Source organism: Xyrauchen texanus, chromosome 39 (assembly GCF_025860055.1).
Source record: "Xyrauchen texanus isolate HMW12.3.18 chromosome 39, RBS_HiC_50CHRs, whole genome shotgun sequence".
Classification (NCBI taxonomy): Eukaryota; Metazoa; Chordata; class Actinopteri; order Cypriniformes; family Catostomidae; genus Xyrauchen; species Xyrauchen texanus.
In genome coordinates, this window is record NC_068314.1 from 19,809,204 (window position 1) to 19,826,407 (window position 17,204).

General features: G+C 38.8%; 1 protein-coding gene across 2 annotated transcripts in view; it reads right to left on the reverse strand.

Moving 5' to 3' along the window:
• Positions 1 to 663: 663 nt before the first annotated feature.
• The window catches only part of LOC127632853 (calcium/calmodulin-dependent protein kinase type 1-like), a 76,150-nt gene continuing 59,609 nt past the window's right edge, over positions 664 to 17,204 (reverse strand). For both annotated transcript variants that reach the window (XM_052111662.1, XM_052111661.1), the window contains exons 5-12: positions 11,323 to 11,461; positions 10,748 to 10,874; positions 7,956 to 8,031; positions 7,686 to 7,798; positions 6,926 to 7,004; positions 5,910 to 5,997; positions 5,620 to 5,761; positions 664 to 3,513 (exon numbers count right to left, since the gene is read on the reverse strand). In XM_052111662.1, coding sequence (XP_051967622.1) covers positions 3,416 to 3,513; positions 5,620 to 5,761; positions 5,910 to 5,997; positions 6,926 to 7,004; positions 7,686 to 7,798; positions 7,956 to 8,031; positions 10,748 to 10,874; positions 11,323 to 11,461 — 862 coding nt within the window. In that variant the 3' untranslated portion in view covers positions 664 to 3,415. The remainder of the gene's footprint in view (positions 3,514 to 5,619; positions 5,762 to 5,909; positions 5,998 to 6,925; positions 7,005 to 7,685; positions 7,799 to 7,955; positions 8,032 to 10,747; positions 10,875 to 11,322; positions 11,462 to 17,204) is intronic.

The following is a 17,204-nucleotide window of genomic DNA, read 5'->3' on the forward strand; positions in this document are numbered from 1 at the left end:
GTCCATTTCCTTTTTAGCATTTTTGGGGAATTTTCCATTGAAGCAAAAGCTTTGTGTCATTTTTGAGTTATGTTATCAGCGCGTCACTCAGTGGGCATCACTTTTTAAACTCTTACATAATGGCCTTCTCACACAGAATCAGCATCATGTTGTGCATTTTCCAGTCGAGCATACGCACACCTAAGCCAATGTTACTGTAATTTACAGCATTAATTTCAGTCAACATTACCCATATAACCCTTAGTCTCTATATGAGTTCAAATTAAGTGATTTGGCTCGCAACTTCATCTGCAAGCGTTACAAAGAAATCTCTTTTTGTACCTTTGTTATAGTTGCTGTGTGAAAAAAAAAAAAAAACATGCCTAAACTCACTAATCAGAAAGTTAAAAGCAAATTCATTTTGAAAGGTGACACCCAGTCTTTGAGTGATGTGCAGATAACCAAAACCCTGAAAATGAAAAGACAAAAAAATTCCTTCTTATATTAAAAATCAACCCGAAGATATGGCTAAAATGAAGATGGATGCAAACTAGTGCATTTACATTTTATAATGTAAAAAGGGACATTAATTGATTTTTTTTTTTATTTATGTAGTTTCCTTTTAAAAATGTAATTTACACATGTATTTAATTATATAATAAAAAAATATATATATAAATCAAATTCTGAGTAATATGGCCCTCCATGCTTCTCAAAGTACGTAAACATGCCAAAACAAGACCATAACCTTTATTATTTAGAAAATGTGTCAATATTATATTTACAGTATATATACCACATCCTCTCTCTGTGTCATTCTCACTCTTTCAACACATTAGACAGAGCACAGAAATGCAATGCATAATCAATAAATATTTAATCCACTTAACAGTTACACATTTTTAAAAATACAAATCATTGGTGTCACTATCGAGCAGTACTCCATTACGAATAATAACTAGTAAATATATATAATGTACTACATCTATTCAAGTAATGGCTCAAAACAGCTTTTACAAGTCTTACAAAAAGGCTAAACAGTATGCATATTTCTATGGTTGTACATATACATACAAATATACATACATCGTTGCCATGATGATGTAATGTCAACAGACCCTAAAACCCCAAATTACTGTAAAAATTACAATTTAAACAACTTAAAAGCTCAAATAATACACAAGTCTTAACAAAAGAATTAATGCCAAACATTTAATAAAATGATAAGCTCACAATTCTGCCTTTAAATCCCCCAAAATTGCACATTGACTTTCATTGCAAGTGCCTCACTGTAAAATCTATTTATATTTAGTTTTTTTAAGAAAAGGAGGGACATTTTTCTGGTAACCAACATTATGCCACAAATGCAGTCGATTGAGCTTAACTTATATTACACTTATATTCAACTCAATCATTCTATCTGCATTATGATGTATTGTAAATGAGAATCTTCCAGCAACCATTTTGTACTATGTAATGACTAAATGACCTATGAAACTGCTTGTAAAGAGTTGGTGTGAGACTTAACTATTTTTCTGACCAAATGGCAGATGGGGGGAGTGTTTGGGAATTTTTTTTTTTAAAAAAGACATAATTTTGTAAAAATCTGACATAGTGGTACAAAAATGACTCACTTCACCCTTAATAGCATAAAACAAAAAAAGCCATTACACAAAAAGAAAAATGTGAAAAAAGCATTTCCATTTGTGTTAATGGAAAACTCCTTGTGGAAAACACAATGACTTCCAACTCATTTGTGGAAACTACAGCACTTTTTGCAAACATCTGGAGAATCCTATTATGTAACTATATATAAAAAAAAAAAATTCCATCATTAACATTTTTAACAACTTCTGTCTGGAAGTGATGGAAACAAACAAAACATAAAACTGGAGTCAAGTCACACATTCACATCCTTTAATGGAGGTTACTTTCATACAGGTTCCAACATTGAAAAGAATCCAGAATGTAAAATATAGTTAAAGAATGTAATTGTAAGCATAGCCTTGTAGTGACGTATCCTATCGCATTTTCCCCTTGTAAAACGACCCCTCAATATATCAAAATCCTCTGATTTCTATTCCTCCCCTGAGTACATTAATGTTGTAATAGAAAGGGGTTTACAAAATATGAAGATGAAACAAAAGCTCTGCAGTATTTAAAAGATGGCAGCACACATTACACATTTACAAAGGGTCTACCGACAGTGCATAGCTTAGTAAAGCTGTAGCCTTGTAGGTAAACTGGAGAGTAAACAACTTTTTTTAACATGTACAGCTTCCAACATTCCCAACCGATAAGACAAAAACAGAACAAAGAAATTTGTAAACAAAAAAAAAGTACAACATTGACACTGAATCCATGAAGGCACGACAGAAAACATCCGATGCCACAAATAGGTTCTTAAGCATACTGACAAGTGATTTTAAGATTTTTTGAGTAGACATGGTGTAACACAACCTTAAAAAGCGAACCAAAGACCAATCAAAATGTAATTTAGACTTAATTAGCGCCTCTTATGGAAGTGCAGAGTAACCGAGATGTGGCAACACAGTTAACATGTAAAATCTCATGGCTGTGAAACCTGTTGTGAAGTGTGGCCTGCAAAACTCAGTATTTGTGTCTTGTTTACATCTTTAAAACAAGACATCTTTAGGTTCATTTTTCTTACCCCATTGGCAAATTGTTTGAAGTCAATCTAAAAAAATTAAGTGAGGTTTATGCTTAAATGTTAATGATAATAAATTTAAAAATCAACATAATTCAAGATATATTCCCTGCAAAAGAAATCTTTTTATCTTGTTCACCTTTTTTAAAACGTTTAGATATTTTTACTGGACAAACAAAACAAAAATACTGATAAAGAAAATTATATTTGCAGCGTGTTTTTACCCTCAAAAGCTAAAATTCAAGATGTGCATTTAAAGTGTACAATCTTTGCACAAGTCAACATTCTGCAACCTTGTAAAATCTTGACAGATCTAAAACTATTGTGAGGATTGAATTAGGCCACATACCAACAGCCATAGACAACAACCTTTAGGCAAAACATGGTGCTCATTTTTTAAAGAAGATAGACATCGGCAGATATAGTCCCACTATACTCTTAATTCAGGATATTACATAAAAATAGATGTTTTAAAAATGAGTTAAAACACTGTCCAATCACTATTCAGCTCCCACAATAGCATATACTACGCATAAAGCACCTGTGACAATCTTCTTCTTTCTTTTCTTTTTGAAATCTCCTCTCATTAAACAGAATCCTTACATTGGAATAGTAGTGACCCTGTTCCCACCTGGTTCTTTACACTGCAGTGCTTCCTAGTGGCAGGAAGCTGGAGTAACTCAGTATTCCTGGTCAGACTGGGGTGTGGCATGACACCAGTGGAAAAACAGGACAGTTAGTCTTTGGTTACTGTAGGATAACTGACACTCAGACCCGACTGGTGGGATGGACGTGGTAGGTGCAGTTTTGGATGTCGTTTCCTTCACTGACATCCTCGGAACAGCCACTATTTTCCCTTTGCAGGGCTGAGAGAGAGAGAGAGAGAGAGAGAGAGAGAGAGAGAGACAAACAAAGAAAAATATTTGCATGTTTTAAAAAACCATTCGACTCAATTTGGCAGGACGGTTTATTTGACACTCTTCTTCAAATTGGCATTGGTGGAAAAACATTTGATATTATACAATCCCTGTACACAAACAGCAAATGTGCAATCAAAATGAGAAATCGGAACAGTGTTCTTCCACCAGGGACATGGGAGTCCAACCCTATTTAACATCTATATAAATGATTTTGCAGCAGCTCTGGAGCAGCCCAGTATCACTGGCCTCACTCTACATGACACTGAGGTCAAACGTCTGCTGTATGCATATAATTTAGTCCTGATGTCTCCCACAGCATAGGGTCTTCAGCAGAGCTTGTCCCTGCTGGAGGAGTACTTTCAGGAGTGGGCCTTTACAGTCAACCAGGACAAAACCAGAGACATGGTATTCCAGAAGAAGACCAGATCTCAGGGAAACATATACCAGTTGACCTACAGAGGAGAGGTCCTGCAGCACAGCATGAGCTACAGTTTTCTGGGCATTGAGATCAGTGCATCTGGGGGTTTCGTTCTGGCTGTAAATGCATTGAGTGAAAAGGCTCAGAGGGCATTTTATGCAATTAAATCACGATTCGGCCATATGAAATTACCAATTAAAACATGGATTCAATTATACAACTCAATAATTAAAGAAATTCTATTATATGGATGTGACATTTGGGGGCCAGTCTTACATTTTCAAAATTGGGATAAAACTGCAATACAAAAAAATCTGTTGGAATATGCAAAGAATTCCAATAAATTCCGGCTGTATCCACTAATTGTAGACTTACAGTAAAACCTAGTGGTGTGGATGCAGAATCATTCAAAAACAATTGTTTTCAGCTACCGATACTAATGTAGAAATTTACTGTCACATTAAGCCATGATTAATTTAATCCAAGAGTGAAAGTGCCCAATAACAGAGCGGTTATTGAAAGAAAAGCAGTAGTATTTCACTGATCATGCGATTCTAACATGGCAGCCCCCATAAGAGACCCCTTTCCATGTAGAATAAAACAGCTTTTATAAGGTAACTGATATGACTGGAGACTTTATCTTATGTGAGTGGTCATGATTTTATAAATACATTTCTAAATTACAATTAATTTCTTTAGGAGTAAGACTTTTTTTAATGAGGAAAAAATTACTGAGTGAACCTTTAATATTGCATTGTGATATATGATGAATAAGCACCAGTTCTCATTACTGGAATGAGATTTCTTTGCTCACTTAATACTTAATAGGACAGATCACCCTCAAATGAAAATTCTGTTATCATTTACGGAACATAAAAGGAGACGTATGGCAGAATGTTAGAGGCTGACAACCTCCGTCACTTTCACTGCATTTTCTTTTCTGTTCCACTGAAGAAGATGGAAGACATAAGGGTTTGGAACAACATGAGTGTGAGTAAAATTATGACAGAATATTTCATTTTTGGATGAACTACACATTTGAAATACATTTGTGCAGTTTACATTTACATGTAATTCCATTACAATGGGTTCTGGTTCTAGATATTACAAAAGTGCAATAGATAATGTTGTGATCACTTTACATAGTGTAAATGGTGATACAATGTTTACTCTTGTCTATAACATTTACTTTTCAAATTGGTGAATTTAAGGTAATACTGTATATATATGCCTATATATTGTGTACCTGTGTACCTTGATTATGATGTATATCTTTCTAATGACCAGTATTTGTATATATGCGGCACATTTCCATAGTACTACATACTGTTCAGTGTTTTAGTCTGGCTGCTAAATTAATGTATGCAAATATTAAAGAAAAATAATTGAATCGTTGTGTTTTAATTTACCGTACTAAGAATATATATATATATATACTGTATACACACACACACACACAGATGTACATGTAGATGTAGATATACAGTATGATCACCGCTGTGGTTACAACTTCAGACAGTGTTAATATTTGCTTTGCTTAAACATAAATTAATGTTTACTGTAGTGTGTGTCTGAGTGAAAGGATATGCTAAATCACATGAGGAAATGTAAATGTGAAATGTTTCAAGACTGACAGCTCTCTTCCCCATCTCCTTCGGCCACCAGCAGGTGTCCATGGCAGGGGCTGGGCAGGGTGGGCTGCATCTGGCCTTCCTGACTGGTTCCCAACTGCAGCCTGCGCATGTGACGAACCACTGCTGTGGCGTTAAATGCTTGCTGTGTATGAGAGAATTAAAGAGGCCATTAAAATCAGCAAACATGCTTTTCACCTGAAATATTGCAGTATTTAAAAGTATGAAATGTCTTATTTGAAGTCCTCTCACTGATGTCAAACAGCAGATTTGCTTCATATACACGTCTTTACCTTCCACTTGCTTTTGGCAAAGTTCTTTTTGATCTGGGCGCTGACAGATTCATGGATGTTCTTGTCCAACGCTGTGTCTCCAGCGATCCTGAGGCACAAAAAAGATTTTCATGTTACAGTTTCCTTTTCTGATGTCTTATCTGATTGTATCTGGGCCAATGAAAGCAACAGCACATACATTCTTTTTAGCTAATCAAAATTTTCAATAAGCTCTGAAAAGCCTGGTTCAGGATTTTGTTTTTGTCTAAACTTGGTCTAAGATGTTGTTGTTAAGAATTCAGTTTAAAGCAATAGTTGCCTTTAAAGCAATTTTTCAAAATGAAAATACTGTCATCATTAACTTAATATCTTAATTCAAACCTGTGTGACTTACTTTCTTCTGTGGAACACAAAAATAGAAGTTAAGCAGAATGTTTGCGCTGCACTTTTCTATACAATAGGGCTGTCGAGGCAAAATAGCAGCACCATAACAGTACCATAAATCAGTCCACTCAAATTGTGTGCTATATATTTTAAGTCCTCTGAAGCCTAATTTACAGTAATGTCTTTATGATTTGTTGTCCTTGACATTGTATGAAAAAGAACACTATGAACAATCTTTAAAATTTTTCCTTTTGTTTTCCACGGAAGAAAATCATATGGGTTTGTAAAAACATGAGGATATGACATATGATATGTTGCTCTGACATGATGACAGAATTATAATTTTAAGCTTAACATCATCTGAAACTTACATGTGAAATTTACTATTTATAATATTCTTACATCCTTTGACAGATGTTTGAAATGTTGAAAGGTGATGGCTTAGGACACAATGTTTGATAGCCCTTTTCAAGTAGTAAAACCACAACATCTGGTTACAGTAATACTCACAGCAATACATTTCTGTATGTGAGCTGCAATATATTAAATTGGAGCATGAAAGACTATATTGCTAAAGGCATTAAATTGCTATATGTGAGATTTACAGTAGAATTGTTAAAGATCAGGCTCAGTGTTTGCATCTGAATTCCTACCAGGGGTGCTGAAGAGCCTGTTCGCATGTGTAACGCAGGCTGGGATCTTTCTCCATTAAATGCACGATGAAATCTTTGGCTGAGAAAAGAGCAGCACATTGTTAAAGTTGCATGACATAACTCTTTCCATAGTGTCATTAGAAAAGAAAAAAAGAAAGAAAGAAACTTGGATTCAATCTAGATTTGATTAGCGACGATCAGACATAATGTAAAGTAATGTGCTTTTAAGGAGCCTTCAAAAATAATTGTTGATCAGTACTGATTTAGCAAAAAAAAAAAAACATTGACATGTCTTGCAAGCCAGTGACAAAAAATGTCACTGGGGAAATTTTTGTCTTCACCACTAAAATGTTGCCCTTGGTCCATATTTTAAATGTCACTGATGCCATCTTCAACACATTCCAGAGCATTCCATTGTTTTACCCAAGCCAGTTCTCCTCTAGCTAAACCGCATTAATTATAATGCCAATATTAGTTATCTATGTCTAGTACTTGTTATATGTAAGTAGTATTGGTGGGCAATATTTAAAAATAAAGTATTGCGTATAAACTGTAAAATTAATGATTAAGTGCCAATTTCCTTTAACTCCAGAGTGATTAGTCACATGCCATTTACGGATCAGGTGACTGGCTAAAAATCAATTAGTCCCCATGAGCAAAGATAGCAGAAGTCATACACCAGCTGAGCAAATATCATTGAGGCTACCATTGAGAATGGAATGCTAACATATAGTTTTCTATACATATTATAGACCCTTACCTGAGTCAGAGATATCATCCCAGTATGGTGAATCAAACTCATACTCTGCCTTCAGAATCTGCTCAAAGAGCTTTGCATCATTTTCATCGTAAAATGGCGGATATCCACATAATCTGTGAGGAGAAAGAGACATGGTAACTCTTTACATGCTTGTCAGTTGAGTTATTGAGAATTCATTTAGCTCAGGCATACAGAAGATACAGGATACAGAGAGAAGATGGAAAAATCTACACACAACTACGTATAAGCAGCAGTGATCGCTGTACTCACAGGATGTATGCGATGACTCCGATTGACCAACAGTCCACTGCTTTACTGTATGGCTTCTGTGCCAGAACCTCAGGAGCTGAAGATCAGAGTATACAAATAAACTTAAATTCATACAGTTGCCATCTCCTACCTTCATCAAGTACAAAACATCAAGTACAGTCATAGAAACAAATTCCACAGGCCCCAGTAGTGTGCCGATAAATAAACATCCCATTCTCAATCACATCTAGTTTATTTCATTTATGGTCATTTGAATGGATTTTCAAATATGCTCAGACATAAATTCATGCTATGAGTATTTAAGTCAGAATCTACATATTTAGGGATTACGATTTTATACCAACCATCACTTCTCTTTCAGAATAACCCAAATCTAAACTCCCTGACACACACAGAATATTCTTCATGACAACTGGGTGATCGCAGAACCAGTGTGCAGTTAGTGCTTTACATAAAATCTTCCAAGTGAAAAGGAAAATACATCCAATGGTAAACAAAAAGTTTTAAAAACACACGTATTCTGAAAACCTGAAAAATGTTAGAAAATCAGAAAACATTGCTGCAACAACACACATCATATACTCTTTATGTTTATGGGTAATTAACAAATAAAAAGGATATGAACTGTTTGTGACAACATCAAGATTTTAGATTCAAATCTTTTTATAAGGAATATATAAGGAAAAGTGTTTATTTAAGGTTACTCTGACTGGTCACCCTTTCTTTAATGTTTTTTGGCAATTTGACCGACCAATTTGAATCAACATTAAATTTAGAAAAATGGCATTTTAAATAGTTTTAGTTAGTGAAGGCAAAAGTACCAGTACTTCGATATCATGTTGTTACAAAAATTAAAAATATGTAATGATACTATTGTATCAGCAGTACCGGTAGTGCCGAGCACAGGCTCAAAATGACACCCACACGCTGTCTGACTGACAGACTGCTGGAAGCTTTTAAATGCTCACACGCTTATTAACGCGTGCCGTTACTCCTTTAACACTGAAATAGACAATTAATCAAATTAAAATAATGATATGTCCAAGTATGATTACTAAACAGTGATTATTAAACTGGCAATTTAATTAAATACAGTCTGTATGTGCTGCACGCTTCATCACACACGTGAATGTGTGAAGCCGCTCATAAGCTGAAAACACAGAAAGCGCACATTTACTGTAAAGCTATATTTATATGATTAAATCACAGCATTTTGCACTTTAATAATCACATTGGGCCATTTAACCCCCTCCTTAACCAGAAATGTGAAACCACCATCAAAAACAGAACGGAAAAGCCTTAAAAGTTCAATTAAAAATAAAGGCTTGAAAGAAGAATCGCACCAGAAATATATAACTATTGCATAGTATAATGTAATTTCTGACTATAAACTAATACATTTGGGAAAACAGATAATGCTGTGGTGAGGAGTAGCTTTTTTCAACTAATGAAAATAGCCAAATTAAAACCTCTGCTCTCATTTAAGGATCTGGAGATAATTATCCATGCCTTCTATGGTCATCTATGGGTTTATACACTCATCTATGTATCACCTGCAGTTGGTTCAAAATGCAGCTACTAGATTGCTTACTGGTGGTAGGAAGAGGGAAAAAATTTCACTAGTTTTGGCATCTCTCCACTGGTTACCGGTGCAATATAGGATCCATTTTAAGATCTTGTTATTTGTTTTTAAAGCTAGAAATTGTGTGGCCCCTTCTTATCTGTCAGAACCTCTGAGCTATCAACAATCAACAACAACTTTCTCCTACATGTACCTCGCTCTCACCTTAAGTTTAAAGGGGATCGTGCTTTTTCTGTTGCTGGCCCTAGATTATGGAACAGTATACCTCTGGACGTTAGGTCTGCCCCTTCCCTTCCTGTTTTTAAATCACGCCCAAAGATGTATCTGTACTTGTCCTTGGCTTTTATATGAATGTTTATTGTTGATACTATGGGTAATTTCTTGTCTTTGTGTTATTTTTCTTATTAGTCTTTTATTCCTCTGTATCCTGTTTTTGTTTAATTTCCATTATGTACAGCACTTTGGTATGAGTTGTTCTTAAATGTGCTATATAAATAAATTGACCTTGACCTAATAGTAATAATATTATATAAGCAATAGTTCACAAGCATGAGTGCTGTTAGTACTGAATAGAAGTTTTAATCAGTGTTTTCATTTATACTGTGATGCTCTGTTGTGCAGCACTTTAGTTATTTACAAAAACAAATACATAAAAAAGACCAATTTTGTGTTTTGGATTATGCTGTGAGGATCTTCATGGAAGCACTTAATTTGATTAAAAAAATCCAATGGCTGTTGAAAAGTAATTGTTCTATTTTCATGAGATTAAAGTGTGATTAATTTGTTTGGTTAGACACTGTTTTGATGATGGAATTGAAAGACTTTAAAATATGGAACAGAAAACAAATTGGACAGAATTTAGAATAAAAATTCAATTGATTTCACAGTGTACTTCACAAAAAAAAAACACTGCTGAAACACTGCTCACATAATTAAGAAACTCTTTAAGGACACACACAATTGTTTTAATTAATTAATTACATTGATACATTTAACTTTGGTAAATATGCAAAAGGAATGTGTTCAATAGCATATAATGTATTTGTCGAGTTTTTTTGTGGTATCAAAATTGGTATCAATAATCGTGACATTTAACTGGTTTTGGTACCGGCTACTGAAATTTGGTATCATGGCAACCCTAGATTTAGTTGTGTATAGTATGTAACACCAAGGAAAGATGTGTTTATTTGTGCATGGAGGCGTATCTTACCCACATATCCTGGTGTGCCACACGCTGTACTCATCACACTCCCTGAACCTTCGATCTTTGACAGGCCGAAATCACTGATCATTATTTTGGAGTCTTCATCCATACTGTAATACAGCAGGTTCTCTGGCTGCAGCACAAATACAGACATACAAAAAACAATGGGTTAAGTGAACTAATATTATACTGTGTGAGTGATGACTTCTAGCGTACGCTAACACAGCTTGAGCAAAAATCCTTTTCTTTAATTATTTCAACTGATTTCATTCAATTAAAAATTCTAAAATAATGAATTAATATGGTTTATACAAACAAGTTTATGCATTTTCTATCAAAAAATATCTATATTTTATTAGTACATTTTTTTAATAAAAATTGTGGCAAAACTTACAAACTCTTCATCATGATATTATTTTAAACTTTAAAAATGTGACTGGAGCCATTGATTGATCCATTTACCTAGAACTACTTTCCTGAACTCTAGGGACACAGACTCTACTATTAATATCTAGGATTGAAATCAGCTCCTTTAATCTGCTCGTTCAGACCTGTCTCCCTCCAGGCCCACCACATCTCACCTTCAGATCTCTGTGCACGATGCCCATGTCATGTAGGTATTTCACAGCATCCAAGATCTGTTGGATGAGCTTACTGGCGTCTTTCTCAGTGTAAAATCCTTTTTCCACAATCCTGTCAAAGAGTTCACCACCGGAAACCCTGCCAATGGAAAAACAGAGAGATGAGTGTCTTTCACACACACCAACACACATGCTCGCTCTCTCATTTTTCTCCAGACAGACTGGTGCACAGCAGGATCACAGCAGAACCACATGGTGATGCTGTACCGTGTCATTACCACAAGATGAGGCTCTCTTACTCATTTAATTCTCAATGAATTGGTAGCACAGTATTTCATTCTCTTTTTCACACATATCCACACACAGAATTTGCTTAAGTAAACTTCAAAGGTTACTCATCCTCATTATGTAGAAGGAAGACGATATTATTCCTCAGAAGTGGTGACACTACCAATGTATACAAATAGATTCATTGTTATTCTCATGGACTAACCAAACAGTACAATGGTAAACTGTTTTAAGTCATGCATAATGAGAATAGCAAGGTTTTCGGGCATGTAGAATGGTAATAAAATGTTTTTGGGTGATTTAGTATGGTAATGCCATGGTATTCTTTGGAGTACCATTTAAAAACCATAGTATATGAATACAGGAATATAATAGCTAATAAAACAAATACATTTTTTTTTATTATGTATGAAAAGTACGATGTTGTATTACCATGTTATTCCCTTACCATTTGATACTATTTTTCTGCATTACAGTAATGAAAATTTGGGTAGAAATGAGCTTGGTTGAAAAAAATTACACAAAATAAAATACATTTGTATTTTACATTTATACATTTGGAGTACCATGTAAATACCATAATATAAAAATATAATAATTAATAAATTAAAGTATCTATATATAATCTCTCCTCTCCAACAATAGCTGGTGTTTTGAGTGTACTGACGCACTATGGCTGTCGTCGTACCATCCAGGTGGATGCTGCATAGTGGTGGTTGAGGAGGGTCCCCTATTCACTATTTAAAGCACATTGAGTGTACTATCAGAAAAACGCTATATATACTGAATATATTGTTTTAAATGAAAGGGTAAGGTTCCATTTTTTTACATTAGTTAATGCACTAAGAACTAACATGAACTAACAATTGTATTTTTATTAACTAGCATTGAATAACATCAATAATTAAAAAAATATATTGCTCATTGTTAATTCATGACACCTAATACATTAAGAACAAATACAACCTTATTGTAAAGTATTACCAAGTAAAGTATAAAAAGTACTGTGGTGTACAGTATACCAAAGTACCATGGCATTAACATGTTGTACTATTACCATTTGATTTAATCTTTTTTTTGTTTTTAGTTCCCCTTCTGTCGCTCTCTCCACGTTGTGTCGGAGAAGCGACACTAGGGGTCTCTCTTGAGCGCCGATATTCACCTCTGATCTATTGAAAAGGGCCAATGGGAGTTGGCAGTCAGTATTTGCATACCCGCCCCGGACATACGGGTATTTAAGCGGGGCAAATCACGGAGTTCATTCAGAAAATTTCTTCGAGCCGATGGTCTGTCTGCAGTTGCTGCGAGTTTACACACCACTATAAAACGTTCCTGTTTCCTCTGACGATCTGCATGCTGTTGGATCTTGACGGCGCACAACAGCGGCTTTCTCCTTCACTTTGCACGGCGAGCATTGTTGCCCCTGAGCGCTTCGACAGCGCAGACACACATACACACTGTGTATGACAAAACGCAACCCACACAACCTACGGCCGCTTTGCACTCCAACACCTGCTCCACTCTCGTTCTCAGTGGGACTCTGGAACTGCCAGTCTGCTGTGAACAAAGCTGCCTTCATTCCAGCTTTCGCCACGCAGTCCACCCTCAGCATCCTGGCACTGACAGAGACATGGATACGTCCTGAGGATACAGCAACGCCTGCTGCTCTCTCCGACAACTTCTCCTTCTCCCACACCCCTCGACATACTGGTAGGGGTGGGGGAACAGGTTTGCTCATTCATAATAACTGGACTTTTTCACCACAGGCTTCACTATGTAACAATACATCTTTTGAATTCCATGCCATTACTACAATGCAACCCACAAAATTACATGTTGTTGTCATCTATCGCCCCCCAGGTCAGCTGACAAGCTTTCTTGAGGAAATGGATGTCCTGCTGTCCTCCTTGCCAGAGGATGGCAGGCCAATTGTGGTTCTTGGTGATTTCAACATACACCAAGACAAACCCCAGGCCATTGAACTGAATACTCTTCTGGCCTCATTTGACTTGGAAAGACTACACACCACAGCAACTCACAGGTCGGGCAACCAGCTGGACCTCATTTTTACACGTAACTGTACCACCTCTAATATTCTTGTTACACCTTTACATGTCTCTGATCACTACTTTGTTCAATTCAACATGATTCTCCCATCCATTGTAAAACCGACCCCACCTTTGGTTTCCTATCGCCGTAACCTCCGTTCCCTCTCACCCTCTCGCCTTTCCACTGATGTCTCTGCCTCTCTTCCCACAATAAATGTATTTTCCATGCTTGATGTAAACACTGCCACAGACACACTTAGCTCTACTTTAACAACCTGTCTAGACAACATCTGTCCTCTCTCCTCTAGACCAGCACGGACTACACCACCCAGCCCCTGGCTGTCTGACGTCCTTCGTGAACATCCGACTGATCTCAGGGCAGCTGAGAGGAGATGGAGGAAATCTAAAGATCCAGCTGATCTAGGTAAATATCAGCTTCTGCTTGCAACTTTTTCAATTAACGTTAAAACTGCAAAAACTTCATATTACCAGACCAAGATCAACAGCACCACAGACACTCATAGCTTGTTTAGAACATTTAACACACTTCTCTGCCCTCCCCCTCCACCACCTGACACATCACTGACAGCATATATATTCGCCACATTTTTTACTGATAAGGTTACAGCCATCAGCAACACATTCACAGCACCACACCCTGTCAAACACCTGGCTCCTGTATGCAACCCTTCTTTCCCTATGTTCTCTCCTTTAACTGACACTGAGGTCTCTAAACTCCTCCTCTTCAACCACCCCACAACCTGTTCCCTTGACCCCATTCCATCACACCTTCTCCAGGCCATCTCTCCGTCCATCCTACCGGCACTTACACACATAATTAACACATCCCTTCTCGCAGGCACTTTTCCCACTACATTTAAGCAGGCTCGAGTAACCCCACTGCTGAAAAAACCTGCACTTAACCCCACACAGATAGAACAATACAGACCAGTCTCTCTCATCCCATTCATGGCAAAAACACTTGAAAGGGCAGTTTTCAATCAGATCTCCGCCTATCTCTCACAGAACAAGCTGCTGGATGACAATCAGTCAGGCTTCAAAAGTGGACACTCCACTGAGACTCCCCTGCTGTCTGTCATCGAGTCGCTGAGACAGGCGAAAGCTGAATCCAGATCATCCATTCTGATTCTGCTGGACCTTTCTGCAGCCTTTGACACAGTCAACCATCAGATCCTACTCTCCACCCTCTCTAAACTGGGTATCACTGGAACTGTGCTTGACTGGTTCAACTCTTATCTCTCAGAAAGGTCCTTTGAGGTAGCATGGAGAGGGGAAGTATCCAAGCCACACCAGTTACTTACTGGGGTACCTCAGGGATCAGTGCTTGGGCCACTTCTCTTCTCCATATACACAACATCACTGGGACCCATCATTCAGTCACATGGTTTCTCTTACCACTGCTACGCTGATGACACGCAACTCTACTTGTCTTTCCAGCCCAACGACACCACAGTGATCGCTCGAATTGCTGCCTGTCTGGCAGACATCTCAGCCTGGATGAAGGAACACCACCTTCAACTTAACCCTGCCAAGACCGAACTCCTTGTCTTTCCAGCCAACCCGGCTGTTGAACACAACATCACCGTGCAGCTGGGTCCAACTACAGTTGCGCCTTCCAAAACGGTCAGAAATCTAGGGGTAACCATTGATGATGGGCTAAATTTCACAGACCACATTTCAAAAACTGCAAGATCATGTAGATTTACACTCTACAATATCAGGAAGATAAGACCCTTCCTCTCTGTACATGCCACACAACTGCTCGTTCAGTCCCTTGTCATAACTAGACTGGACTACTGTAACACTCTCATTGCAGGCCTTCCTGCATGTGCTATTAGACCCCTGCAAATGATCCACAATGCAACAGCACGTCTGGTCTTTAATGAGCCTAAGAGAGCACATGTTACACCACTCTTTGTCTCTCTCCACTGGCTGCCGGTTAATGCACGTATTCAATTCAAGGCCCTGATGCTGGCATATAAAACAGTCACTGGGTCTGCTCCAGCATACCTAAAAACATTTATGCAGAGCTACGTTCCCACCAGAAGCCTGCGGTCGGCTAAAGAACGTCGCCTTGTCGTACCAAAACAAAGAGGCACCAAAACACTTTCCCGGACTTTCAGTTTCATCATACCACGGTGGTGGAATGACCTTCCCAACTCAATCCGGGAAGCTAACTCACTCTCTATCTTCAAAAAACGGCTAAAAACACATCTTTTCCAAAAGCACTTAACCGGTCACTAAAAAAAAAAAAAAAAAAAAAAATTATTTACATTTCTTGTTGCACTTAAATCTGTTTGGTGTACTATTCTGATGAAAGTGAAACTTTGTAATATGGCACTTTTTGTACCACTGTCTCCCTAAGATGATTCCCACGGGATTGAGGCAGGCGATGAAAACGATCTGGGGTCAATGACGGGCTGTGTTTCGCCGGGTGAACCCCTTTGAAACCCCCCGCCTCCCCGGCACGCTTGCTGTTTTCCGTCCGGGCTCGGGATGAGCATGCTCTCCAAAGGGTTATGTTTTCAGCCTGAGAACATAGCTGCAGCAGCGTTGCGATCTCTGCTTTCTTGTGAGGAAGAAAGCCACTTCAGCTGCCCTCCGCTCCTCACCTCCTTCCTACGGGACTGACGCAGGCGCCGCGAGCGATGAAGATGATCCCGGGATAATGGCGGGCTGCGTTTCACCGGGTAAAAACCGCTCGAAACCCCCCCCCCCCCCCCTGCACGCTTGCTTGCTCCCCTCACAAGCTCGGGATAAGCGCGGTCCGCCTAACGGCCGGCCGGCCACCCGGTCCCTGGAGCTCCCGGACATTGGATGACGACATCACCGCTGCATCGGAGAGCGTCACAGCGGCATCGGATGCGGATAACTCGCCTGGGCCGCCACCTACGGGTCTGCTTGCCCAGTCTGAGCCTGATGCACGGAGATCCGCTATGCTTCCCCGGGCTTGATGATTCACGGCCTGGTGCGCCGCCCACAGCCGCGCCCCCCCGTTCCTTCCCGGACGTGCACAACGAGCTGAGCGAGCCAAGCTTCCTCGCTCCTAGAACGGTCCCAGACCGCTCCCCCCCCTGCATGCCATGGCCCCTCCCTGCAAGTCCACCGGGCCAAGGCACTTCAAGATTTGCACTTGGGTAGTCCTGTTCTTGACGTGCTGCAGGAACTGCACTCGGACAGGCGATGTCCACCCTCGTGGTCCAGAAACATAACAAATGGACTGCATCTGGTCGTAGTACAGGAGGTAGACAAAGCACGCTTTCTCAAAACTCTCCAGTCTCCCAGCTCCATTCGGCAACACCACTTGACGACTCCACCCAGCAGTCCTCAGTGGTGAAGAAACAGACGGAGGCCAGGTCACACGTCCTGCCCCGCCGCAAACCTGCCGCCAGGGGCCATGCCCTGTCCGAGGGCGTCCTCCTGCGGCTTTCAAGGAAGAAAGGAAGTGGTGCTCCGCCTCAACGAACGACAGCGGGCCTAGCTCTCAGCCCCGCGTTGAGCTCCCCGCAGAAAGAGGACGCCCCC